Genomic DNA, 26681 nt, shown 5'->3' with positions numbered 1-26681 from the left:
CCAGTCAAGTGGCCTGATTTGTCCCGGATAGTTTCCAGCTTCCTGAGTGTTCTTGGAGCCACACATATCCAGGCAAGAGGGGACAATTCCATTTCATTCCTCACATGTGCCGTGCACCTGGTGGTTGGGTTTCAGGGAGTCACGAGGTCAGTTATTAGCTACAGAATTAGCAGCCTGAAACCTGCTTTTTCATCGTACGTGCTCACAATCCATCTATATGCAGGAGAAGACAGCCCACAACAGGGGAAGAGAGAGAAGACAGGAGGGGGGATTCCTGAGCTCAGGGCCCCTCACACAACTTGAACAGTAGGCTGCTGAGCTGGCAGGGAAGGACCATGACTGTGCCTGTGCCATTAGCAAGGTCGGTGTCTCCCAATCATCTTGTGGGGAAGCATGCATAATCCAGACAACCTCAGAAAATCAAAGTGATTGATGAGTACCGAGTTTGAAGCAGCTTAGGTATTCACTCTCTCCTCCATTCTAGCTGCCAGTGGAAGAGGGTGATGCCAGACCCCACACCTGAAGTCTGCTGCAGCCTGCAGGAGATCTTGGACGAGAATGAGAATGACTTCTCACCTCTACAATCATCATACCATTCGCCTGCACCCCCACCAGCCCAGAGACACACATCTCGGTGGGTCATATATCCAGTTTAGGCTCAGGCTCAAACTCTGGTGATCACCTTAGAGACACATGTCCATAGCAGGAGGGGGCAGTGACAGCCAAGGCCTCAGGCACTCGGAGGACTGCTGGGGAAAAGGCCCCTGCTAAGTCTGAGACAGATGATGAGCCTCTGGAAGGGGCCATGGAGAGGAAGCTGGAGTATCAGCGAGATGCAGGGGAAACATCAGGAAGAGCTGCTAGACGCCCTCAATAGAGTGGCACAAGAGAAGGAGGAGTCCATCTACATGCTCTCTGATGTAGTGGCTCTGACCTGTGAGCACATCAAAGTCTCTATGGGGAAGACGGCAGATGCCATGGAGAACCTGGTCCAGCAGAATGCCCAATTTCTGCCAAAGATGCGCTCGGACCTGCACTCTGTCCCTGTAGACATAGGTGATCTTTCGCAGTGGCTACATGAGAGGGGGGGCAGGGCACCTCGATCTCTCTCCAGGTGCCCCTTCTCCTCAAGGAGTCAGGGTGGGGCCCTTGGGCACCCAAAGGGAGGTGGAGCATCACGCAGACAGCCCAGGGGCATCCACCTACAGATCTCCAACGTTGTCCAGCCATTCCCAACCGCCCCCCCCCCCCCCCCTCCTGTGACCCCATCAGCTCCAGCTGCTCAGGCTGAGGAAGGTGCCCCTGTCCCTGAGCAGGAGACCCAAATCAGGCTGGAGCTCTCCTCACCTTGGCCCTCCAGAGGACGCCCACCAAGGTCATCACAGACAACAGGGCACAGTAGTCAGCAGGCTGCCTCCACCTCTGCTGTGGATGTCAGGGCTGCACTTAGACGTAGCGGTCGAGTAAGGAAAATTAAAAAGTATTGAATGAGCACAGGCAGCATGGCTGTTCAATGATTGTAAGGAGTTTTTACACTTTCAATTATGTTATTTTGCACCAATTGGAAGTCTGGTGGATTCATTCTTGCTGCTAGTTTTAATGGTTGTGTACACTGCACCCCTTCCAGGGCTGGACCAAGGATGGGTCTTCCTCCCCCTAATGCATGGCTGCTCATGGAGACATTGCTCTTTGACAGGAGTGATGGCTGCCATATGCGAGAAGCATCCCACTCACAAAATAATCAGCTGGTGTCCACAATCCTCAAGGTTCTGGGAATAGACCTTGTCACAATGGAAAGACTAACCACATGAGCCTGTGTCAGGCAGGTCCATACCCCTTGCACCCATCACCTCCCCACTTTGTCTCCTCTGGACCTCCCCTCTTGTGTCTTCTGTGCACACCAAACCCGCAGCCAGCTCTAGTGGTACAGACAGCATGGAGACTGAGGTAAGTGCTTTAACATTCTCCTTCGCCACGAGGGTCCAGTTGGGTTATTGAATGGCGCAGTTTCCCACTGGTGGGGTGGAAGATGTGGTGGAGGTGCACAATTCAGGTCTGTTGGGTTTTAATGAGCATGCATGAGATGCAAAGTGGATTCCTGCCGAGCTTCAGTGGGAGACTCGACCCACCATCAGCTGGCCATGAACGTCAGGGGAGGGCGATCCCGACCTGGTTTCCTGATGTCGGGAAACCAAGTTTTCATTCCCCACCATATTTTCCACCCTCGTCTGCCACGAATCTCACTGATGTCGGGAAGGGAAGATTCCATCCATTGTTCCCTGACAACTGGATCCTTAACCAGAGATCATAAATTTACAATAATCAGGAAACAAACTATCTGGGAAATGAGGAGCCATTCTTAACATGGTTGTGGGAGGTGGGTGGTTAGGGTCTGGAACACACTTCCTTAAATAATGGTGGAACCAGAATTCATTGGTACTTTCAAAAGGCAAATGGACATGTACTTGAAGAGAACTAATTTGCCAGGTTATAAGGGAATGTGTGTGTCTAAATTAGTCCACTCATTCAAAGAGCCGGCACAGACATGATGGGCTGAATGGTCTCATTCTGTGTTCTAAGATTCAATAATTGCCCTAGTGAAAATGAAAAAGCATATTGAATGACCTATTCCAAAGATTTCCTAATAAATATAATTGCTATGGAATCACCTTTAAGGTAGGGATCCTGGGAGTGGTAGGGCAGAGTGGGGAGTTGAAGAGCCCATTCCCACCTCTGCCCACTCTGTGCCCAACTCCAGTGAAAAATCCCACCCTTTGAGCAGGGGAGGAAGGATTTGTTATAAAAGAGAACGACATGTTTTAGCAGTTGCTTCTCTGTTCAAAGCGTTTGTGCAGTGACCAATCCTAACACTGGAAAACAGAAAGTGAAACTAAGAAATCGGCTTGAAATGTCATACCCGGACACAGTCGCAGTTTAGAATTGCGCTGTGAATTTAGAGATGGGAGGCTGTAAGTTAGCGACTTTACACTGTTATTGTGACTTCATTTTCATATTTAAAGGTATTTAATACATTCAATTCTCATTTCAGTATTTTCTCCTTTCTCCTCTGGCTCCGCTTCCTCGGTTAACCCCGCTTACTCGGAGGAGGGTGACGTTCATCGTCTCACTATCGATGCAAGGTAAGTTGCTTTGATCACGAAACATTTCCAGGCCGGTCACAACCTCACGTAAATTATTATCTTTTTGAAAACAATTTCACCTTGAGATCTTACTCTTTTCTCTCTGCAAGGTCCCTGGTATTTCTTCGGAGGAAGTTGCGGGACTACAAACCTCCCAACGGGTGTGGGGACGGTATAAACATCTTACTCTTCGGCTTGGTGGGGGCTGGTAAATCAGCCACCATTAATACAATCCTCTCAGCTCTGGATCCAGAATGTGAAACGATAACCAGTGTCCCAACTGGACTGAATCCCAGCTCTCTCACAGCCCAGGTAATCTCTCGTTCGGTTTTTTTTCCACAATCAAGTGTATCGCTATTAACATCACTGACAAGGCTGCTATTAATTGACCATCTCTTCCTATAGTTGCCTCGATAAGGTGGGGGTTGACCTTCTTGATTCATTGGCAGCAGGCGTGATACGGTTAAGTGGCGTGCTAGACCATTTCAGAAGGCAGTTAAAGATTAACAACATCAGTGTGGGACCAGAATCACATAGACTCAGAGTGAGGACAAGTGCTTCCTTTCTCTAAAGGGCATTTGTGAATCGGTTGTGTTTTAATGACAGTTTCACATAATGTCATCTTATTATTTCCAGTTTGCATTTAAGCTTAATTGGCCATGGTGGGATTTGAACTGCTGTGTTCTGAATTATTAATCCCGTAACATAACCACTAAACTACCATATCCCTAAATCTACTTATGTTTTTTAACCCCTGAACAGCTCAGATCCTACAGGCTATATTTTGCTAAGTCACTACAGCTTTGGGACACAGCCGGTTGGAACACAGTGAATGATGCAGTTAAGGCAAAGAAAATTTTAAAGATGATCCTGGAAGGAAGGGTGCCAGAAAAAACCAATGTGAGTTTCCTCAACTATTTTACACATTTAAGGTGCATCATTTTTCAGGTTCTCATTAAACTCACAAAACCACTCGGAGTGTAAAAGGAACAATATTTGCATGAAATTTATTTTCCTATACTTCAGCCGTGAGTCAAGGGGTAGTACTCTCACCTCTTAGAGTCCCTACTCTACGGACTCGAGCACATAATCTAGGCTGATGTTCCCAGCGCAGTACTGAGGGATTGCTGCCTTGTTGGGAGGCTGTCTTTCAGATGAGACACCAATGACTCTGTCTGTCCTCTCAGGGAGATGTAAAGTAAACCACAGGGGCAGAAGATGGACAGAGTCCACAGGTACGGAGTAGCATAAATAAAAACACAGGAATAACACTCAAGAGCAGAGTAACAAGGAAACACAGAGAAAAGTCCTAATTATACCCAGCGGCACAGTAACTGAGAAAAAGCCAAAAGAAACACAGGGACAGAGTAACTGAGAAATAGAAGAATGTTCAAGAGTAACACATGAGAGTGGAGCGACTAAGAACATATAGAAATGGCTGCAGCAGTAGCATACAGGTATAGGGTGAAATGTTGATGACCAACACAGAGCAATAGAAAGATGAAAAAAATCCAGTAGTAACACAGAAACAGATTAATCAAAACACTGAGAAAAACCCATGAGAACAGAGTAAATGGGAATCATAGAGAAACATCAAGTGTAACACAAAATAACAAAGTCATCAAGAAACAAAGTGAAAAATCCAAGAGCAACTTACAGGGTGCAGAGTAATAAAGAAACAGTGAAAAGTCCAAGAATTGCACATAGAGTAATAAAGAAACAGAGAAAAAAGTCCAAGGCTACAAAATTGGGCTTTCTAATGCCACTGGTTCAGCACAATGGGTTTGCAGAAAATGGCAGATGATCCACCTCTGGTCACTTACGGCGTGGCACACCAAGCTTGGAAAGGCACTAGTGTGAGTGTATCATACCAGAAGTATGTAGGGTGGGGAGGTTGTGACATCAGTCAGCACCTAATGCTGACCTGCCCTGCCATTTGGGGCCTCACAGTTCCTGTTAATGTTTTGTGTTGAACACTTTCAAATGAACACGCACCCAACTTCACAAGGGACTCACCCACCAACCACCATCTACCCACCACACACACCCTCCCCCCCCCCACCCGCCAACCTTCTCCGCCACCGCCCCCCTCCACCTGCCCGGCCCCGGCCCCAACCAGTGCTATTTAAAGGAATCAGTATGGGACTTACAGGTGATTTTTTTTGACTTGCTTTTGCTGCTGTAGAGTTAGTGTGTTCAGTATTGTTAGAGCCGCTCTCAGAAGAGAACGGTACTGGAGATTTCCATGGAGTTCAGTGCTGTTTGATGGCCTGTGAGCAGAATGCCTCGTATCACACATGGGGGTTACAGATAGTCTCGCTTAGGCTCCAGCACAACAGGGACAAGGAGCACAGGTAGCAGAGAGGGGAAGATTGTGCAGAGTGAGGAGGAAGGGGAGCTCTCAATCGAATGTCTCATCCACCCAAGGTATCCAGGGAACATTTCTCTTACCTTCACTTTAACCTGGTGCAGTGTCTGAGGTGGTTACAATTCACTGATCAGGTGATCAATGCACTATGTCACCTCCTCTACCTGAACCTGGTTCCAGTGGATGGCTCTGCCAGTGCCCAGGAAGGTCACCATTGCCCTCAATTTCCACACCTCATGATCCTTCCAGGCTGGAGCCAGTGCCATCACCAATATCTCACCCTTTGCAGTGCATCGCCATGTGAAGTAGGGCACAGAGGCTCAGGACACCGGGAGAAGAGATTTCAGTGTCTTGTAGCAGGAGGAGCAAGCATGTGACCTTTCCAGGGTAGCAGGGCTCCCATTGGTGCAGGGAGCCATCAAGTACACACTCATGGCTCTGCAGCTTTTGCATTTCAATGAGTTGATGTACTGAAGTGGCAAAGAGTACTGGTCCCTTAATTTGAGCTGCTGTGTGACCATGCACAGAGCATTATATTGGTGAATTGCTGCTCTCCTGGCAGCAGCCATGAAGCTTTTATCCTGCATTAGTCAGCCATTTCCTCTATCGTCAAAGCACCATGATCAGCCAGAAGGTGGCAGCACTTGGTGATGAGGGTTACTCACTCGACACAGGCCTCATGACTTCCCTCCACCACCCAAACATAGATGGACAACATGTTTACAATGACAGCCATGTTGTCACCAGGAACATTGTGGGCAAAAGCTCATCAACGCTCTGAACAAATGTTCCACTCCCTGGACTGCTTGTGTGGAGCCCGACAATAGTCACCAGAGTGTGTCACTAAATTTGTGATGATTTGCTGTACATGACACAACTTGATTTTTATGAGGGAGCAGTCTATGCCACCAGACTTTTGACTAGCACCTCAGGAGGAGGAAGAGGAGGAGTAAGGGAGGAGGGATCTGGGTTACCATCGCTCTGGAATGGCTAACCTTGAGTGGCTAATCAGACTCCAGTTCTCCAAGAAGCATCCCTACATCACCATTACTTCATAATTCCCATCTTTCCATCCATCTGCTATGGATCATCAGAGGGTCCTTGTGACTAAAATCCTGAAATAAAAGACACCACGAAAAACCCATTCCATACCAACTTTATTCAACAACACTTCCATTGATACATACAGTGCTCAACTAGTTATCCTTATGTTTTCTCTTAATATCTATCTTGTGCATTTATACTTTCAGATAACCATGAACTATCACGGGCCAGCAGTTAAACCTCACTATGCAGGTGCCTTTGCCTGGTCTAGTGTCCCTGTGCAGTGCTAACTAGTAGCTGCAGTATGTCTGGTGGAAGGTGGCTGACTTTCAATGTGGTAGTTTGCAGATGGTCTTGCAGGATGTCCTTGAACAACTCTGGGCCTTGAGGGCTTGGCTTAGGACTGCACCATCTCGACATAGGCGGCAACAGTCTAGACTTGATGGGTGACAGGCAGCAGCAAGGACAGTGGTAGCATGGCAGTGGTGGGAGGATGAATGCTGCCATCTTTTGAGAGGACAGCAGGCCTGTGTACCACGGAGCTACTGCCACTCTCAAGGGATGATGCCACATCAGTAGCAGTGATCAGCTGGAGCACAGTTTGTCGGATTGCTGTGAGACCTTGCAACCCCCTTTGAGCACTGGGATCTACAGCCATGACGGCAGCAGGCTGGGTTTACCTGGCAAGAAGTAAAGATCTCATCACTTCAGTCTGAGCTTCCAGTGCAATACTGAGATGATGGATGAATTCTGTTTGTGCTGCCATGGAAACTGAGATATTGGCCACCAGACGCTACAGCACCGCTGGGTCCACAAGTTCTCCTGGATTGGCCACCAGTTCCACCCTAGAAAAGATGGGCTGTGAACTCTGCTGGAAGGCATGTGCCAAGGTTCGAGATAGACTCTTCTAAGCACCATGTCAGTATTAAAAGGCAGGGCTGCCAATGCACCAAGCATTTTGGAGTGCATGTCCCTCAGCCTTTTCCTGAATGCCATCCATTGAAATCCTCACCTGAGTCCTGTGCAGCAGAACTAATCCGCAACGTGGCTTTCCAGAGAGCTGGCACATTCCATCCTTTCTCCTGGCCTGGCTGCAGTCTCCTCATGCCCAGTGACTCAATACATGTAGATCTCGCCTCTATACTATGCTTTAAAGTATCTACGGTGCCAGTATGGAAACCGTTGGTTGTGAATGTCACATTAAATGACCATGTATCTTCATCAGAGATATTTTGCTTGTCCTCTGCAAAGTGAGGTTCAACTGGCTGGTCAGGTGGCAGTTCGTGGCTATCTGAAAGTATAAATGCAGAAGGGGAGGGTTGGGGTGAGCGGAAAGGAGGGTGAATAGAAAAGCAAGAGGTCCATGATCACACCATCTACAGCTTTCACTTTATAGTTGGATGAGGGTGAAATGGAGTTTGAGAAGGTGCATAAGGCAGGAACATATTGTCATCCTAGATGTTCTTGACAAGATCAGTTGCAATAACCTCAGGCACTGCGGCCCAATAACTCTCAGTATCATCTCCTACAAGGAGCTCAGGAGATACATGGAGCCCTGTCCCTTGCTGCTTTTGTTGCTGCCTCCTTTAATGTGGGACCGTGTCCTGCAAGAGAGCACAAAGTGTGTCAAGAGTGTGAAGGCGGTATGCTCGTCATAGCTGAACAGTAGGAAGTAGTTGGAAGCTGTAAGATGTGGGTGTAAAGCTTACTGCTGTGTTGTGCTGTGAGTGTGAGGAGCAGATGGATGTTAGGACACGTCCAGAATCACAGAATTACACAGTGCAGAAGAGGCCCTTCGGCCCATCGAGTCTGTGCCGACAGTTGAGAAACACCCAACCTACTTACCTAGTCCCATTTACCAGCACTTGGCCCATAGCCTTGAATGTTATGACGCGCCAAGTGCTCATCCAGCTACTTTTTAAAGAATGTGAGGCAACCTGCCTCCACCACCGTCCCAGGCAGTGCATTCCAGACCATCACCACCCTCTGGGTAAAAATGTTTTTCTTCACATCCCCCCTAAACCTCCTGCCCCTCACCTTGAACTTATGCCCCCTTGTGACTGACCCTTCAGCTAAGGGGAACAGCTGCTCCCTATCCACCCTGACCATGCCCCTCATAATCTTGTACACCTCGATCAGGTTGCCCCTCAGTCTTCTCTTTTCCAACGAAAACAACCCAAGTCTATCCAATCTCTCTTTATAGCATAAATGTTTCATCCCAGGTAACATCCTTGTGAATCTCCTCTGCACCCCCTCCAGTGCAATCTCATCCTTCCTATAATGTGATGAACAGAACTGCACACAGTACTCCAGCTGTGTCCTCACCAAGGTTTTATACAACTCCTACATGACCTCCCTACTTTTGTAATCTATGCCTCGATTGATAAAGGCAAGTGTCCCATATGCCTTTTTCACCACCCCACTAACATGCCCCTCTGCCTTCAGAGATTTATGGACATACACGCCCTTTGTTCCTCATAACTTCCTAGTGTCGTGCCGTTAATTGAATACTTCCTTGTCAAATTACTCCTTCCAAAGTGTATCACCTCACACTTTTCAGGGTTAAATTCCATCTGCCACTTATCTGCCCATTTGACCATCCCGTCTATATCTTCCTGTAGCCCAAGGCACTCAACCTCAGTATTAACTGACTGGCCAATCTTTGTGTCATCTGCAAACTTACTAATCCTACCCCACACATAGTCATCTATGTCGTTTATATAAATGACAAATAATAGGGGACCCAGCACAGATCCCTGTGGTACACCACTGGACACTGGCTTCCAGTCACTAAAGCATCCTTCTTTCATCACCCTCTGTTTCCTACATCCACCGTAGTCATATTTGACTTGAAATATTAATTCTGAGGAAATTCTTGTGGAGCCCGATAGAGCAGGGAAGATGGCATGTGGGGTGACTTAATTAGATGGGATGTGAAATTTCAATTTCCCAATGGTGGGTTGAGATGCAGAGATAAAGTCACAGCGTGTTTGTGGTGTTTCGTACATTATACCGGCCTGTGGCTGGTTCATATCTGTAATATATTTGTGTTCCATGAATGCTCATCATCACAATACTGTTTTATTAATTAATTACATCCTACCTTCAAGACAGAGTCAGCAGTGCATGAGAATTTCAGGGCACACAGTTCATATTTGTTTAAAGGTTGCAAGCACCAGTGGGCTTTGTGCAGTTGTGTGTAAGGTCAGTAATTTTCCTTGTTTAATTCTACAGCACAAGGGAGCGGAGCAGGAGGGTGGCAGTTTGCATTGAGGCTTAGCACCAGGCCGAATCAGTGGTGAGGCGGGTGAGGGTTGTGGAGTGGGATCGGTGTCACAGTGTAGCGCAAGAGAGATCAAAGGGAGGACAGAGAGAGGGGTCAGTGTGATGGAGGACTGAAGTGGGAAGCGTCTGGCATCATGGGTGTAGTTGGGGGTTGAGGGGTTGGGGGAATTGCCAATCAAGTTAAGAAAATGAAGGGTCTAAATGGGAGTGACATTACTGACCAAATGTGTGTTTATCTCAGGGTGTTGGCTGGCAGAGTTCTTACAGGGCTGTGAGTTCACCTGTGACAATTCAATTAGCCCCGCGGAGAGTGATCTCAGACAAAATTCTTTACAATGCATAGAAGGGAGGGCCAGCTGAGCCTGCAAGTTCAGCCATCTCTATCCAAAAATTCTGACTGTGTTCCGGTCAAATGCACTCAAAAACGATAAGCAATCATTTGACATCAAATGTCCTAACTTGGAATAAGTTTTTCATATAGTCAGCAGCATTTTGCCATCATTGAATCCAAATGCAATCAGAGAGACAAGGCACTGAAAGGGACCAAGTGTTTTCAAAGGCATTGAGTGTGCTTAAAGTTATCCAATGCACTCAAAACTATCAAATGTGCTCAAAGGCATCAAATGTGCTCAGTGACTTGCATTGAAAAATATAAGAAATTAATTGCTTAAATAATAAGTAATTATTTATATAATAATAATATAATATATATATTATATAATATTATTTATTCAATTTTTTCATTTAGTCCAAAAAACCTTTCCACTACGCATGGTAGAGAGCACCACAAGATCCCCATCAGTTCTAAATGAATTTTATTCGTTCATTAATTATCATCCCTGGAAAAAAAAATGCATGAAATGAGATGATCGGCATGAGTCTCGTTGTCCCTAATTCTCTGGTGCCTCCTTCCCCTTCAGCCACCCCAATCCCCACTCAGCATTCCCTAGTGGTTCCCTTTCCCCCTTTCTTGGGACCAATATCCCACCCCGTCCCCAGAGTCATGGGGCTCCACAGTCTCGGAGCCTGTACCCCACTCCCACACACAGTCTTGGGGACTACACACCTCCTCTTCAACCCACCCTCCCAAACACACTCAGGGCCCATACACCACCCACTATTTTGGGGCCTACAACCCACTCCCATCCCCCAAAAACAGTCTTGGGGCCTCAGGCCTTGGCATTGAACTCTGGGGTGCTGCCTCACTGCCGAACTCTGAGCCCCTTCCCTCCCCCTGACGATTTCCTCCATTCAACGCCCAGGCCCAACTTCCTGTAAGCTGAACTCCTTGGGAGTGGTAGGGAGAGGAGGGTGGAGAGAGAGGGGGATGTGAGGGATGGTCGAGAGGGGCTGGAGAGAGGGGGAAAGAAATGGATGTAGAGAGGGAGTAGAGAGGTGGGGGGGAGGAGAGGGGAAGGCTAAAGAGAGGGGTAAAAGGGAGGGGGAGAGGGGGAAGTAATCTGCTGCAATCTGGCAAGGTAGAATGGAGGGAGCTTTGGCAGGGAGGGTGGGAGGTGGTGAAAGAAAATTGCTCTGGAGGGGGGAGTGGGGAATAAAACTGCTGCAACCTGAGGGGTGCGTGTTGCAGGGGCGGGGGGTGTGGAGGTGGTGAGGGAGAGGAGGGGAGGGGCCGGGGTGCTGCGCTAGTTGTAGGTTATGAAAAAAAGACAGAACACTAGCTTATCAAAATATATGTTAAAACAGAGCATGCTTTTTCTGAGGTTAGCTCAGTGTTAAGTGGTTGGAAGATACAGAAATCCAGAAATATGAAGAACAAACTCTGATTATTTTTGGTGTCAGAATGTTTAAGGTAAGTAATTTTACTTATCACAATTATTTGACCGCTGTGGTTTTGGGCAATATTTTTTACTCAGTCATGGGATGTGGGCGTCACTGGCCAGGCCAGCATTTATTGCCCATGCCTAATTCCCCCTTGAGAAAGTGATGGTGAGCTGCCTTCTTGAACGCTGCGGTCCCTGAGGTGTAGGTACACCCACAGTGCAGTTAGGGAGGGAATTCCAGGATTTTGACCCAGCAGCAGTGAAGGAATGACAATATATTTCCAAGTCAGGATGGTAAGTGGCTTGGAGGGGAACTTTCAGGTGGTGGTGTCCCCATGTATCTGCTACCCTTGTTGTTCTAGTTGGCAGTGGCCGTGGGTTTGGAAAGTGCTGTCTAAGGAGCCTTTTTGAGTTCCTCCAGTGCATCTTGTAGTTGGTACACATTGCTGCCACTGTGCATCGGTGATAGAGAGAGAGAATGTTTGTGGATGGGTTGCCAATCAAGCGGGCTGCTTTGTCCTGGATAGTGTCAAGCTTCTTGAATGTTGGAGCTGCACTCATCCAGGCAAATGGAGGGTGTTCAATCACACTCCTGACTTGTGCCTCATGGATAGTGGACTGGCTTTGGGGAGTCAGGAGTTGAGTTACTTGCTGCAGGATTCCTAGCCTCTGACCTGCTCTTGAAGCCGCAGTATTTATGTGGCTAGTCCAGTTCAGTTTCTGGTCAATGGTAACACCCAGGATGTTGATAGAGGGGGGAATTCAGCAATGGTAATGCCATTGAATGTCAAGGGATGATGGTTAGATTCTGTCCTATTGGAAATAATCATTGCCTGGCACTTGTGTGTTGCGAGTGTTATTTGCTCAAGCCTTGCTGCATTTGAACATGGACTGCTTCAGGATCTGAGGAGCTGCTAATGATGTTGAACATTGTGCAATCATCAGCGAACATCCCCACTTCTGACCTTATGATGGAAGGAAGGTCATTGATGAAGCAGCTGAAGATGGTTGGGCCTAGGACACTACCCTGAGAAATTCCTGCAGTGATGTCCTGGAACAGAGTTGACTGATCTCCAACAATCGCCACCATCTTCCTTTGTGCTAGGTATGACTCCAACCAGCACAGAGTTTCCCCCCCTGATTCCCATTAACTCCAGTTTTGCTAGGGCTCCTTGATGCTACACTAGGTCAAATGCTGCCTCGATGTCAAGGGTGATCATTCTCACCTCCCTTCTGGAGTTCAGCTCTTTCGTCTATGTTTGAACCAAGACTGTAATAAGGTCAGGAGCTGAGTGGGCCCTGGCGGAACCCAAACTGAGCATCAGTGAGCAGGTTATTGCTAAGCCACTGCTGCTTGATAGCACTGTTGCTGACCCCTTCCATCGCTCTATTGATGATCAAACGTAGACGGATGAGGCAGTAATTGACCGGGTTGGATTTGTCCAGCTTTTTGTGGACAGGACATATCTGGGCAACTTTCCACATAGCTGGATAGATACCTGTGTTGTAGCTGCACTGGAACAGCTTGGCTAGGGGTACGGCAAGTTCAGGAGCACAAGTCTTCAGTGCTATTGCAGGAATATTGTCCGCGCCCATAGCCTTTGCAGTATCCATTGCCTTCAGCCATTTCTTGATATCATGTGGAGTGAATCACATTGGCTGAAAACTGGCATCAATGATGCTGGGTACCTCCGGTGGAGGTCAAGATAGTTCACATTTGATGACAATGATGTCACTTACGCTACTTGCAATGTTAAATGACAGGTAAATAATTGGTTTTGAGCACAATTGATGTCAAATGAGTGCAAAGAAACGCTGTTGAGTGCAAATGATGTCAAAATTTTCAGGTAAGGATGTCTCACAGAGTGGTGAGTGCAATGCTGGACACTAGCATGAACATTCGATTAAGAATGAATGAAAAAACACAACATTGTTCCTTCCAGGATAAAGGAAATGCCCCCGTGACATCAATGCATGTCAACAATGAGGTGCGCCAGTACATTTAGTTCTGTGACTAAGCTAATCTCAACAAATAATGATGGTGTACACATGAATAAAGTGAAAGCCAATGTAAAGTAAAATATTTGTTCATCATCTTCCGTTCGCTATCCAAGGGCAGGTCTGACACACAGCAAAATCCTGGAACTCACTCTCTAACAGCACTGTGGACTGCAGTGGTTCACGAAGGCAGCTCATCACCACCTTCTCAACAGCTTTTAGGGATGAGCAATAAATGCTACCCTAGCCAGTATCACCCACATCCCATGAACGAATAAAAAAATACCATGGCTAAAGAAACACAGGTTCCGAATCCACCTTAGCTAGAAAAATGGATCAAACCCTTGTGCTGTTTGCACTAATCTGATCCACACCAGCCATCCAGCCAACTGGCCCCACCCAAGGAGACCAAGTTACTCTTGCAACATACAGTTTTACATGCATGTTGTAGCCTGGAGTTATGAACAGTAATGGTTGAGGCTCCAATGTTCTTTCTATCACATGGCTGGCCAGGAATCTCTCCCACTCTTACCACATGCTATTGGCATGTGTTGGAAGGATTTACAAGTTGATGCTCAAACTGTTTGGCTGCATTATGAACATACCCTTCCTTGACCATCAAATCCTGGAGTGGGACTCAAACCCGGAGCTTCTGGCTCAGAGGCAGGGACACTACCCACTTCATCACAAGGCTTCCAGAATGTGAAATATTTACAAGTGAATATTAATTTGAAAAACATGCATACCACCTTTGTGCTCTCAATAAGCCTTATGTTAATGACAATGGAGTTGGTCAGGAAAGTTTTGACAGTGATGCAGAACCTCTCTATGTCCAGGAGGCTCGCCTGTAGCATTGCCATCTGACAGTGGGTTTCACAATTAAAGACATCCCCCACCGTAGAATCGCACGTCTCTCCCGCACAAGCCACCGGCACTTTCGATTTTAATTCTAATCTTGTGGGAAATGAGAAAAAGCAAGAGAGTGGAAGTGGTGCATGATTCTGGTTACATCATCAGGAACAGAAGGCTGTTGACAGAATTACCAACCTAACCCCTCCCAACCCCTCTATTTCTCTGCACAGATGCTGCCAGACCTGCTGTGTATTTCTTGCACTTTGTCTTTATTTCACATTTCCAACAGTCACAGTTTCTTGTTTTTTAGTACAATGATGATCCCATGTTTAAAATCCAGCACCCCCGTGACTGAGACCAGACTGAATTTTGGATTACCACCAGTGGAACAGGCAGCTTGAGTGTATGATTGATTCCCCTCTCCCAACTCACTGTAGCATTGTTAGCACAGAAGTCACTATTAAACATGAAAAGAATGTAACCATCATTCTATTCACTAAAATCTCAAACATGACAATCTAAGGCTGGAGATTTGGAGAAATGTGCTGATGCAATGTCAGGTAGTACATTGGACAGACTCTGATATAGAAGTAAACGTGCATTTACATTTGTTTTGTGAAAGGCTATTGGTGCTGGCTTTTTGTTTCCTCATGACGTGAAAATGACACAATCAGATATTTGCTTCTCACCACAGAAATGTTCAGTTCATCCCTCAACAGAATCTCCCTGGAAAAGCAGATGTATGTATATGAGGGTACAGATACCAAGAGAGAGAATGCTGGCTGAATTTATATTCAACAGCCAAGATCCCTGAAGCCAATTTTTCATCATTCCGACAGCAACGCTTTCCGAGATCAGCTGATTTAACACACACTGGGAATTGAACCGAGGCTTACTTATTGATTGCCTTTAGAAACTGAAGTATTAAGATCCTGTGCACAACTCTCACTGCTTCCACCCTCTGAGATTAGCCCGAGAATGGTCTCTTCATTCACACGTTTACTCTGTTCTGGGAATGTCTCTCAAGAGAAAAATGGCCGGTTTTCTGATATTTCTGGTTTTCGGCGAGTAAATTTTGGATAATGTATTTAGCTGTCTTAATTTGAACATATTCAGAACAATATTCCCCCCAAACAGAGCTGCTTATGCAGTGTCTTAATCACCTCTCACCCCATCTAATCCTTTACATGTTATACCATCCAACTTGTGACCTTGTACGTTAGGTAGGTGGGTCTCCTAGCAGCTAGTCCCTTATCTTGGTATGAACCATCTCTTGAGCTGGATGTTAATCCTCACTCTTTTCAAGTTTCCAAACTGTTTTTTGTTCACACGCACACACAAAAATCATTCCCACTCTCACCCTTTCTCCATGCTCACTCTCTGGCTAAAGCACTGGAGCAAGGGAAATTTGGATATCCAAACTGTTTGAGCCACTTTAAAATATTCTAATAGTAAGACGCGGGAACAGAGTAACACACGGGAAGAGTAACCAGGAGTAAAGTCCCAGAGTAACACACCGAGACAGTAAAACATAAAGAGAAGTTCAAAAGGAATACACAGGAATGGAGTATTCGAGAAATATTGCACAAAGTCCAAGGATTACACACAGGGACAGAGTAACCAAAAGATAAATGGACATAGGAAGGAAATGAAATGGCGCAAAGTACAGAGCAGGAGAGGAAGAGACAATGTTAGAGTTTGATGGAGGAAGAGAGAGAAACCCTGACTTATATCTAAAGTTGTTGCTGAGATAGGAGCAATGTGGATCTCAGTAGCACTGGTGAATGAGGTGAATGGGCTGTGTCTGATAGACCTGGGAATCCTGCCAATAAACATTTGCCTTAGTGTTCAGCCTTGGTAAACCTCTGTGCCATTGGTGGCTATTAGTATAACTATTTCATTTTGCTCTTTTTTATAGTTGCACGATTTCAATCCTGATTTGGATGATAGCAAGTATCAAGTCATTCCAGAAAATGTAATTCATGGAGTCGCATTCATTGTTGACCTGAGCACGATAGACAACATCAGTGGGGATATGAAGACACAGTTTAAGGACATGCAAACCATTGTGGCACAAAAATGTAAGTCTCTGTTTTAATTTCTTCCGATATAACCTTTGTTATTATTCAGGTTCATGTTTAACGTTCATATTTTCAAATCTCTTTTCAGATATTTACAGGACTGTGATTGGGACCAAATTTGACCAATTAGGGATACCAGAGAAAGACAATAGTTACATTTATCAATACAAGCCACTACAGGAGAAGGTAACTGGATTAGAGTTACTGAAATGCATTCAGTACAGGAGGCAGGATTTAGTTTGAGACCTCTCACTCTGAACGAATGCAGGCAGCCAGTCGAACATTCATGACCTTCTCGAGGGTGGCTCAGTGGGTTGCACTCTCACCTGAGTCAAAGGGTGTGGGTACACATCCCACTTCAGAAACGTGAACTTAAATTCTAGATTGGCACTCCATGCAGTACTGAGGGAATGCTGCATTTTGGAAGTGCCATCACTTGAGTAAGAAGCTTAATTGAGGCTCTATCTGTCTCTCAGGTGGACATAGAAGATCTCATGCTACTATTCTCTCCTGTGTCCTTGCCAATATTTATCTCTCATTGTACACCGAAAAGTCCGGATTATGAAATGAATTACTTTATTCGCTGTTTATGCAGAAATTGGCTGTCACCTATTTGTATAGACTGGTCTGTATGTAGCACTTTTCACAACTCAGGGTGTCCCAAAGCTCTTGTACAGCCACTGTTATAATATGGAAAACACAAGAGACAATTTGTGTGCAGCAGCTCCCACAGATGGAAATTAGATAAATGACCAGATAGCCTGTTTTTCAGTTGAGTATGAGTTGAGATTTGTGATCCAGAAATATGATAGGCATGACTAGTTTATCGTTTTTATAACCTGCCTCTTTCTCACTCTCTCTCCTTTTTCTCTTAGTTTGCAAAGTTGTCAGAAGATACTGGGATGGAGAAGCGCAGCATGTTTGCCATTTCGAATAAATGGAAAGGCGATACGATAGATCAGACCAGATGTGTGCTCATTTTGCACGCATTGGAAAATATGGTCAGAAACATAAATGAATACTTCAGAACAGCAGAATAATGAATACACCTAATCTTACATAGAACTGTGTAACAAATCCTGTTTCTCTATCATAGTGACCGACTTAGTTCACTTTAAATGACACAACATGAAAATCCATTATCTTCTGAATTGTTTTGTAGAAGTAGAATGTTAGGTTAAGCGTGGTTGAAATGTGAGGATCAGTTGTATTTACTCTCTATGTATGTTTCCAGCAGATGTAGTCATTGAGCCAATCAGTACGAAGGAGGCTATTCAGTGTATTGTGCCTGTGCTAGCTCTTTGAAAGAAATATCCAATTAGTTCCATTACCACTTGCACCTGCAACTTTCTCCTTTTCAAGTACTTATTCAATTCCCTTTTGAAAGTTACTCCTGAATCTGCTTCCAACACCCTTACAGGCAGCACACTCTAGATCACAATAACTCGGTGTTAAAAAAAAATTCTCCTCATCTTTCCCACTGAGCTTTGAGTAATTATCCCAAGACTGAGCATCTCTCTGGTTACCAACACTCTTGCCATTGAAAATATTTTCTCCCTATTTACTCTATCGAAAGCCCTCATGATTTTGAATGCTAGTATTAAATCTCTCCTTATGCTTCTCTGCTCTAAGGAGAATCACTGCAGCTTCTCCAGTCTCTCCAAACTAACTGAAGTCACTCTTATCTAGCCAGTGTTCTTTTGAAAATTTAGTTGCTGTGCGGTTCACTAACCTGTTGCTTTTGATTAGGTTTGTTTTGTCTACTGCCCCCTATTAGAACAAAGTGGTTTGGCAGTGGGTTCTGGGTGGATAGTTCTCGGACATTGAGCTTTCTGCAGCTTTAAAATCACCTCAATGATCCTCCTCATTTTGGGTGAATGCATCCCCACTTATTGTCTCCCACCTTGGTTGTTCCACCAATACTGTCCCATCTTCACTCCCACGAGCACAAGGGACACAGGCTTCAATGTATCTGGTATACAAATGGTTTTGCCATGTTTGTTCAAACAACAAATACTAATGGGCCTTTGCTGTCTCTACCAAAACACCCACTAGTTATTCTTTAACTTTCTTTTCTTCAGTACCAACTGTCTCCAGTTATTTTCTCTTTAATCACCATCAGAACAATATCAACTCGCATTGATGTAGCATTTTTATCATTACAAAATGCCCCTAGGCATTTCACAAGAGTCAGAACCACATAAGGAGATATCCAAAAGCTTAATCAAGGAAGTGGATTTTATGGAATGTCTTAAAGAAGAATAGAAAGGTAGATGGGTAGAGAAATTTAGGGAGGAAATGCCAGAGGTTAGGGCTAGGGAACTGAAGGCACAACCATTAATGGTGAGGCAATTAAAATCAGCAATGCTCAAGAGGATAGAATTAGAGGCGTGCAGAACCTCGGAGGGCTGTGAGGTTGGAAAAGGTTAGGAAGTGGAAAACCCATGGTGGGATTTGAAAACAAAGACCAAGATTTTAAAATCAAAGTGTTGCTTAACCAGGAGCTGGTGTTGGTCAGCAAACAATAGGGAGATTGGGTGAACAGGACTTGGTGTGAAACAAAAACAGAAATGCTGGAAAAACTCAGCAAGTCTGACAGCATTTGTGGAGAGAGGAACAGATTTGACCTTTGGAGTCCGTATAACCCTTCTTCAGAGCTACAAAGAAGTAGAAATGTGATTAAATCTATACTGTTTAAGGGGAGGGGCTGAAGCTGGACAGAGGGCCAGCGATAGGTGGGGGCAAAGGAGAGTTTGACAAAGGTGTCATGAACAAAGGGACAAAGGGTGTGTTAATGGTAGTGCTAAGGGCTAAAAAAGGTGCTGATAGTGGCAAAGGTAAGAAAGCAGAATGTGATCTTTTAATTGAGAACTGTCGGCGTGACATTGGCCGTCTCAAAATCTCTGCTCCTCTCACCCACCCTAACCTGTCTCCTTCTGAACTTACTGCACTGCGTTCCCTCAGGTCGAACCCTGACTTTATTATCAAACCAGCCGACAAGGGTGGTGCTGTTCTTGTCTGGTGCACTGACCTCTACATTGCAGAAGCTGAGCACCAACTCGCAGATACTTCCTCCTACCTCCCCCTGGACCATGACCCCACCACTGAACATCAAGCCATTGTTTCCAGGACTGTCACTGACCTCATCTCCTCTGGAGATCTTCCCTTCACATCTTCCAACTTCAGCCTCCCAACTCCGGAAAGCCCGCTTCTACCTCCTTCCCAAAATCCACAAGCAGGACTGTCCCAGGAGACCAGTCACGTCAGCCTGTTTCTGCCCCACGGAACTCATTTCTTCCTATCTTGAGTCCGTTCTCTCTCCCCTGCCCAGTCTCTTCCTACCTACATCTGTGATTGCTCTGATGTCCTACGTCATATCAACAATTTCCAGTTTCCTGGTCCTAACTGCCTCCTCTTCACCATGGATGTCCAATCCCTCTTCACCTCCATCCCCCAGCAGGATGATCTGAGGGCTCTCGGCTTCTTCCTTGAATAGAGGCCAGAACGATCCCCATCCACTACCACTCTCCTCCGCCTGGCTGAACTTGTTCTCTCACTGAACAATTTCTCCTTAAATTTGTCTCAGTTCCTCCAAATAAAAGTGTGGCTATGGCACCCGCATGGGCCCCAGTTATGCCTGTCTCTTTATGGGGTATGTGGAACATTCTTTGTTCCAGTCCTACTCAGGCCCCCTCTGACAACTCTTTGTTCGTTAAGGCGACGGTTGTTTCAGTGCCATTTCATGCTCTCGTCTGGACCTGGAAAAATTGACCAATTTTGCTTCAATTTCCACTGCTCTATGACCTTCGCATGGTCCATCTCCAACACTTCCCTCCCTTTCCTTGACCTCTCTCCATTTCTGGTGGTAAACTGTCCACCAATATTCATTACAAGCCCACTGGCTGCCACAGCTACCTCGACTACAGCTCCTCACACCCCGCTTCCTGTAAGGACACCATCCCATTCTCTCAGTTCCTTCACCTCCATCGCATCTGTTCCAATGATGCCACTTTCCAAAACAACGCTTCTGACATGTCTTCCTTGTCGCTTAACCGAGATTTTCCATCCACGATGGTTGACAGGGCCCTTAACCGTGTCCGACCCATTTCCTGCGCCTCGGCCCTCACACCTTCCTCTCCCTCCCAGAACCATGATAGGGTCCCCCTTGTCCTCACTTTTCACCCCACCAGCCTCCGTATTCAAAGGATCATCCTCTGCCATTTCTGCCAACTCCAGCATGATGCCACCACCAAACACATCTTCCCATCACACCTCCCTCCCCCCCCCCCACCCCCCGCCAGCATTCTATAGGGATCGTTCCCTCCGTGATACACTGGTTCACTCCTTCATCACCCCCAAAACCTCATTCCCTTCCCACAGCACCTTCCCATGCAACCACAGAAGGTGCAACACCTGCCCTATTACCCCCTGCCTCCTCACCATCCAAGGACCCAAACACTCCTTTCAGGTGAAACAATGCTTCACTTGCACCTCCTTCAATTTAGTCTACTGCATTCGCTGCTCCCAATGCGGTTTCCTCTACATTGGAGAGACCAAACGCAGACTAGGTGACCGCTTTGAGGAACACAATCGGTCTGTCTGCAAGCATGACCCAGACTTTCCTGTAGCTTGTGATTTTAACACACCATCCTGCTCTCACGCCCACATGTCCGTCCTTGGCCTGCTGCAATGTTCCAGTGAAGCCCAATGCAAGCTGGAGGAACAGCACCTCATCTTCCAACTAGGCACTTTACAGCCTTCTGGACTTAACACTGAGTTCAATAGCTTCAGACCATGAACCCTCTCCTCTATCTTTGCCCCTTTTTAATCTCCATTTTTCAAAATTCATTTTTATTTTTTATCCACTTATTTTTATTCATTGGTTTATCCCGTTTTGTTATCCCCCCTTTTTATAACATTTTCAATGTTTTTTCCCCATCACCATCCCCACCCCCACAAGGGCCATCTGTTACTTGTTCATGTCGTTCTATCACAGAGTGTTTGCTCTTGTCTTACTATCACATTCTGCTTTCTTACCTTTCTGACACTATCAGCACCCTTTTTTAGCCATTACCACTATCATGAACAAAAGGACAAAGGGAGTGTTAATGACATCTTTGGCAAACTTTCCTTCGCCCACACCTGTCACTGGTCTTCTATCCAGCTTCACCTGCTCCACCCCCTTACACAGTATAAATTTCATCATATTTCTACTCTGTAGCTCTGAAGAAGGGTCGTACATTAATTCTTTTCCTCTCCACAGATGCTGTCAGACCTTCTGAGTTTTTCCAGCATTTTGTTTTTGTTTCAGATTTTCAGAATCCACAGTCTTCTGCTTTTAGGATTTGGTGTGAGTTAGGACATGGACAGCAGTGTTTTGAATTACCTCAAATTTGTGGAGGGTAGAAGCTGGGGAGAAGGCTTGGAGTTAGTTAAAATAATGTTCTAAAAAACAAAAGAGGATTTCAGCAGAAGGTAAGCTCAGGCAAGGGCAGATTTGGGTTATGTTATAGAACGTAAATTGGTGGTCTTAGTGATGGTGGGGTTATTTAATAAGGAGCTCATCTCGGGGTCAGGTCTAACACCAAGGTGCTTAACAATCTGGTTCAGTCTCAGACAGTTACCAGGAAGAGGGACGGGATTACTGATAAGGGAATGGAGTTTGTGTTGAGAACTGAAGACAATAACTTTATCAATGATGTGATTCCGACATTTACATTAAAACCAATGCAGGCTGTAATTTCAAACCAGCCTGAGGTTCTCTTTGGGACTGTGAGAAACCAGGAAGTCAAGCTATTGGCTGGGTGTTATAGGAATGAACAATGTGTGGCTCAGTGATGAGCCTGGCCATCTGGTATAGTAACTGAGGAATGACTTCAACCATTTACCATCTCCAGAAATGATTGCACAACCTAATTAAACCTGCAAATGTGTTTCTCTCTCTGCGAGGTCTGGGTTATGCCTTCAGTGACTCCTCCATGAATCTTTTATTCCTGATTCAGCAGGGGTATTCTTTGTCCTTTAGCTTATTCCTTTATTTATGTCTTATTAAAATCCATACATCTGTGTGCATGAGGTCATGATATATTAACTTTTCATCTTAAAGTGCATTATGAATATTTATAAAATGGCATTTCTTTCACAGTAACTGGTAAAGCCCTAAAAAAGAATTTAAACAAACCAAAAAAAAATCCGCATGTATTCACAATAAAATGATGAAATACATCCATTAGATGGTCTTTCCTGTCATTTACTGCTTTCATTGAACTTTTAGGTAAAGCTTGCAGATACTCTGAAAAGTATGTGCTGTACCAAGATATTCCCAAGGGTGTGTTATTCAGTCAGCACAGGATAAATTTCAAAGACTTTATTCAAATGAAGCTTATATGAAATGTTTTTAAAATACAGAAAGGCTGCATATTTATATCTGCATATGAGTGAGAAAGATATGGAATACATTGATCACACAGCTGCAGTTGTTTTGTGCTCCAAAACTTTAGAGAGTGCATTAAGCTGAGAGAGAGGGACAGTATGCACCTGGAGTTTCCTCCGAATTACCATCTGTTTGGGAGCAGACTTAATGGCTCTGTCACTGATGTTGGAACAAAGGGGGATGATGCACAAATGACTTGGATGGGAGGGGGAAGGAAAAGCTGAAAGAGGTTTCCAAAGTAGATTGGGGTAAGTTCTAAATGTGGTGAATTGACGATTAGGGAAATGGTGCCGGCCAATGATGCTGGGAATAACCAGCAAGTGAATGAGAATGAAGGTGGAGGGTTTTGGACAAGTCAGAGTTGATGGAAGCAGCAAGGATCAAGGTGAATCTAGGGGGTTGGGTTAAGGATTGCATGAACAGCACTAGATGTATCTGTACCAGATGGACTGTAGCTGTTCAAGAAGGCAGCTCACTACCTCCAGGGTCAATGAGGAATGAGTAATAAATGCTGGCCTTGCCAACTACACCTACATCCCATGAAAGAATAAGAAAAAATGTTTTGTAAGTCGGAATGATATAGGCATCATGACAAGTGGAAGTAAACAATCTTTGTAATGGAATTTAATAAAAAGTTTGAATCCCATTTCTGGATCGAATACTTTGAATCGAGGATCAGTGTTTCCTCAATGTAATGGACTGAAGGTTCTAAAGAGTAAACACACCAGCTGGGTCTCAGAGCAGGATTCTCATCCCAGTCAGAAACAGGAGAATCTGCTGAGCTCTGCGAAATTAGTTGAGGACATTCTGCATGCAGCAGGATGTCACTGACTGTTCATAATCTCTTAGCACAGAAAGCAGTGAGCCCAGACACCCTGATCACAGCATGACCCTTCACTCACTGAACCCCCTCACTCCCTGACACCTCACTCAATGAACCCTCTCAACTCCCTGACAACTCACCCACGGAACCCCCTCACTCACTGAACCCCCTCACTCACTGACACCTCACTCACTCCAACACCTCACTCACTGAACCCCCTCACTGACACCACCTCACTCCCTGACCCTTCACTCACTGAACCCACTCACTCCCTAACCCCTCACTCACTGAACCCCGTCACTCCCTGAACCCCCTCACTCACTGACTGCTCACTAACTAACCCTCACTGATGGACCCCTCAGTGACTGACTCCCTCAGTGACTAACCCATTCAAACACTGACCCCTCAAACATGGACCTCCTCAATGGCATAAAAGCAGAAAATGTTGGAAGTACACAGCACGTCTGGCAGCACCTGTACTGGGTGACAAAGAGTTAGCCAACCTAATCCCAAATCTTCGTCCGTAACCTGAAGGTTTCGGCATCTCAAGTGCAGGTCCAAGTGTTTTTTAAATGTGATGAGGATTTCTGCCTCAACCGCCCTGTCAGGCAGCACATTCCAGACCCCACCACGCTCTGGATGAAAGAATTTCTCATCAACTCCCCTTTAATCCTTCCACCAATTACTTGAAATCTCTGCCTCAGGTTATTTTTTTTCATTCATTTATGGGATGTGGGCATCACTGGCTAGGCCAGCATTTATTGCCAATCCCTAATTGCCCTTGAGAAGGTGGTGATGAGCTGCCTTGAACCGCTGTAGTCCATATAATGTAGGTACACCCACAGTCCTGTTAGGGAGTTCCAGGATTTTAACACAGCGACAGTGAAGAAGCGGCCGATATATTTCCAAGTCAGGATGATGAGTGGCTTGGAGAGGAACTTGCAAGAGATGGTGTTCCCATGTATCTATTGCCCTTGTCCTTCTAGATGGTAGCGGTCGTGGGTTTGGTAGGTGTTGTCTGAGGAAGCTTGATGAGTTTCTGCAGTGCATCTTGTAGATGGTACATGCTGCTGCAGCTATGCATCGGTGGTTGAGTGAGTGAAGATTTGCATATGGGGTGTCAATCAAGTGGGGCTGCTTTGTCCTGGATGGTGTCAAGCTTCTTGAGTGTTGTTGGAGCTGCATTCATCCAGGCAAGTGGAGAGTAGTCCATCACACTCCTGACTGGTGCCTCTAGATGGTGGACTGGCTTTGTGGAGTCAGCTGGTGAGTTATTTGCTCCAGGATTCCTAGCCTCTGACCTGCTCCTGCAGCCACAGTATTTATATAGCTAGTCCAGTTCACTTTCTGGTTAATGGCAATCCATAGGATGTTGATAGTGGGGGAATTCAGTGATGCTAATGCCACTGAATGTCAAGGGTTGATGGTTAGGTTCTCTCCTGTTGGGGATGGTCATTGCTTGGCACTTGTGTGGCGCAAATGTTACTTGCCACTTGTCAGCCCAAGCCTGGATATTGTCCAGGTCTTGCTGCATTTGGACACGGGCTGCTTCCGTATCTGAGGAGTTACGAATGGTACTGAATATTGTGCAGTCATCAGCGAACATCCCCACTTCTGACCTTAATATGGAGGGAAGGTCATTGATCAAGCAGATGAAGATGGTTGGGCCTAGGACACTACCCAGAGGAACTCCCTGCAACCCCTCCAGTGCAATCACATCCTTCCTATAATGTGGAGACCAGAACTGCACACACTATTCCAGCTGTGGCCTCACCAGGTTCTATACAACTCCAACATGACCTCCCTACTGTTGTAATCTATGCCTCGATTGATAAAGGCAAGTGTCCCATATGCCTTTTTCACCACCCCACTAACATGTCCCGCCACCTTCACAGATCTATGGACACACACCTCAAGGTCCCTTTGTTCCTCAGAGCTTCCTAGTGTCATCCCATTCATTGAATACTTCCTTGTCAAATTACTACTTCAACAAGGTGTCTCACCTTCACTTTTCAGGGTTAAATTCCATCTGCCACTTATCTGCCCATTTGACCATCCTGGCCATATCTTCCTATAGCGCAGGACACTCAAGCTCACTGTTAACCGCCCGGCCAATCTTTGTGTCATCCGCAAACTTACTAATCCTACCCTCCACATAGTCATCTGTGTCGTTTATATAAATGACAAATAATAGGGCTCCCAGCACAGATCCCTGTGGTACGCTACTGAACACTGGCTTCCAGTCACTAAAGCAGCCTTCTGTCATCACCCTCTGCCTCCTACAACTAAGTCAATTTTGAATTCACCTTATCAAATTACCCTGTATCCCATGTGCATTTGCCTTTTTTATAAGTCTCCCATGTGGTATCTTGTCAAAGGCTTTGCTGAAATCCATATAAACTACATCAACTGCACTACCCTCATCTACACACCTGGTCATACCTCAAAAAATTCAACCAAATTTGTTAGGCATGACTTCCCTCTGACAAAGCTATGCTGACTATCCCTGATCAAACCTTCCCTCTCCAAACGGATATAGATTCTCTCCTTCAGAATTTTCTCCAATAGTTTCCCGACCACTGACGTGAGATTCACTGGCCTTTAGTTCCCTGGCTTATCTCTACAACCCTTCTTAAATAGTGGAACCACATTAGCTGTTCCCCAGTCCTCTGGCACCTCCCCCGTGGCCAGAGAGGAATTAAAGATTTGGGTTAGATCCCGTGTGATCTCCACCCTTGCCTTCCTCAGCAGTCTGGGACACAAATCATCCAGAGCTGGAGATCTGTCCACTTTTAAGCCTGCCAACACCTCCAATACCTTGTCACTCCCTATATCAATTTGCTCAAGAACCTCGCAGTCTCTTTCCCAGAGTTCCA

General features: G+C 45.7%; 1 protein-coding gene across 1 annotated transcript; it reads left to right on the top strand.

Annotated features, from left to right (window-relative positions):
* The first annotated feature begins 2856 nt into the window (after positions 1 to 2856).
* LOC121271115 (interferon-induced protein 44-like) lies at positions 2857 to 17999 on the top strand. Its single transcript, XM_041176881.1, has 7 exons — positions 2857 to 2969; positions 3050 to 3140; positions 3251 to 3452; positions 3903 to 4040; positions 16387 to 16549; positions 16638 to 16735; positions 17425 to 17999. The coding sequence occupies exons 1-7, from the start codon at positions 2960 to 2962 to the stop codon at positions 17587 to 17589; spliced, it is 867 nt and encodes a 288-aa protein (XP_041032815.1). The 5' UTR covers positions 2857 to 2959; the 3' UTR covers positions 17590 to 17999.
* Positions 18000 to 26681: the final 8682 nt, after the last annotated feature.

The sequence above is a fragment of the Carcharodon carcharias genome, chromosome 29, assembly GCF_017639515.1.
Source record: "Carcharodon carcharias isolate sCarCar2 chromosome 29, sCarCar2.pri, whole genome shotgun sequence".
NCBI lineage: Eukaryota > Metazoa > Chordata > Chondrichthyes > Lamniformes > Lamnidae > Carcharodon > Carcharodon carcharias.
This window is presented reverse-complemented; position numbering and strand designations above follow the sequence as displayed.

What these genes read in the sequence shown, in the direction of transcription:
- LOC121271115 (XM_041176881.1), top strand. An exon ending in CCAGCTCTCTCACAGCCCAG is followed by an intron (nt 3,453 to 3,902) that starts GTAATCTCTCGT and finishes ACCCCTGAACAG; the next exon opens with CTCAGATCCTACAGGCTATA. An exon ending in GGGTGCCAGAAAAAACCAAT is followed by an intron (nt 4,041 to 16,386) that starts GTGAGTTTCCTC and finishes TCTTTTTTATAG; the next exon opens with TTGCACGATTTCAATCCTGA.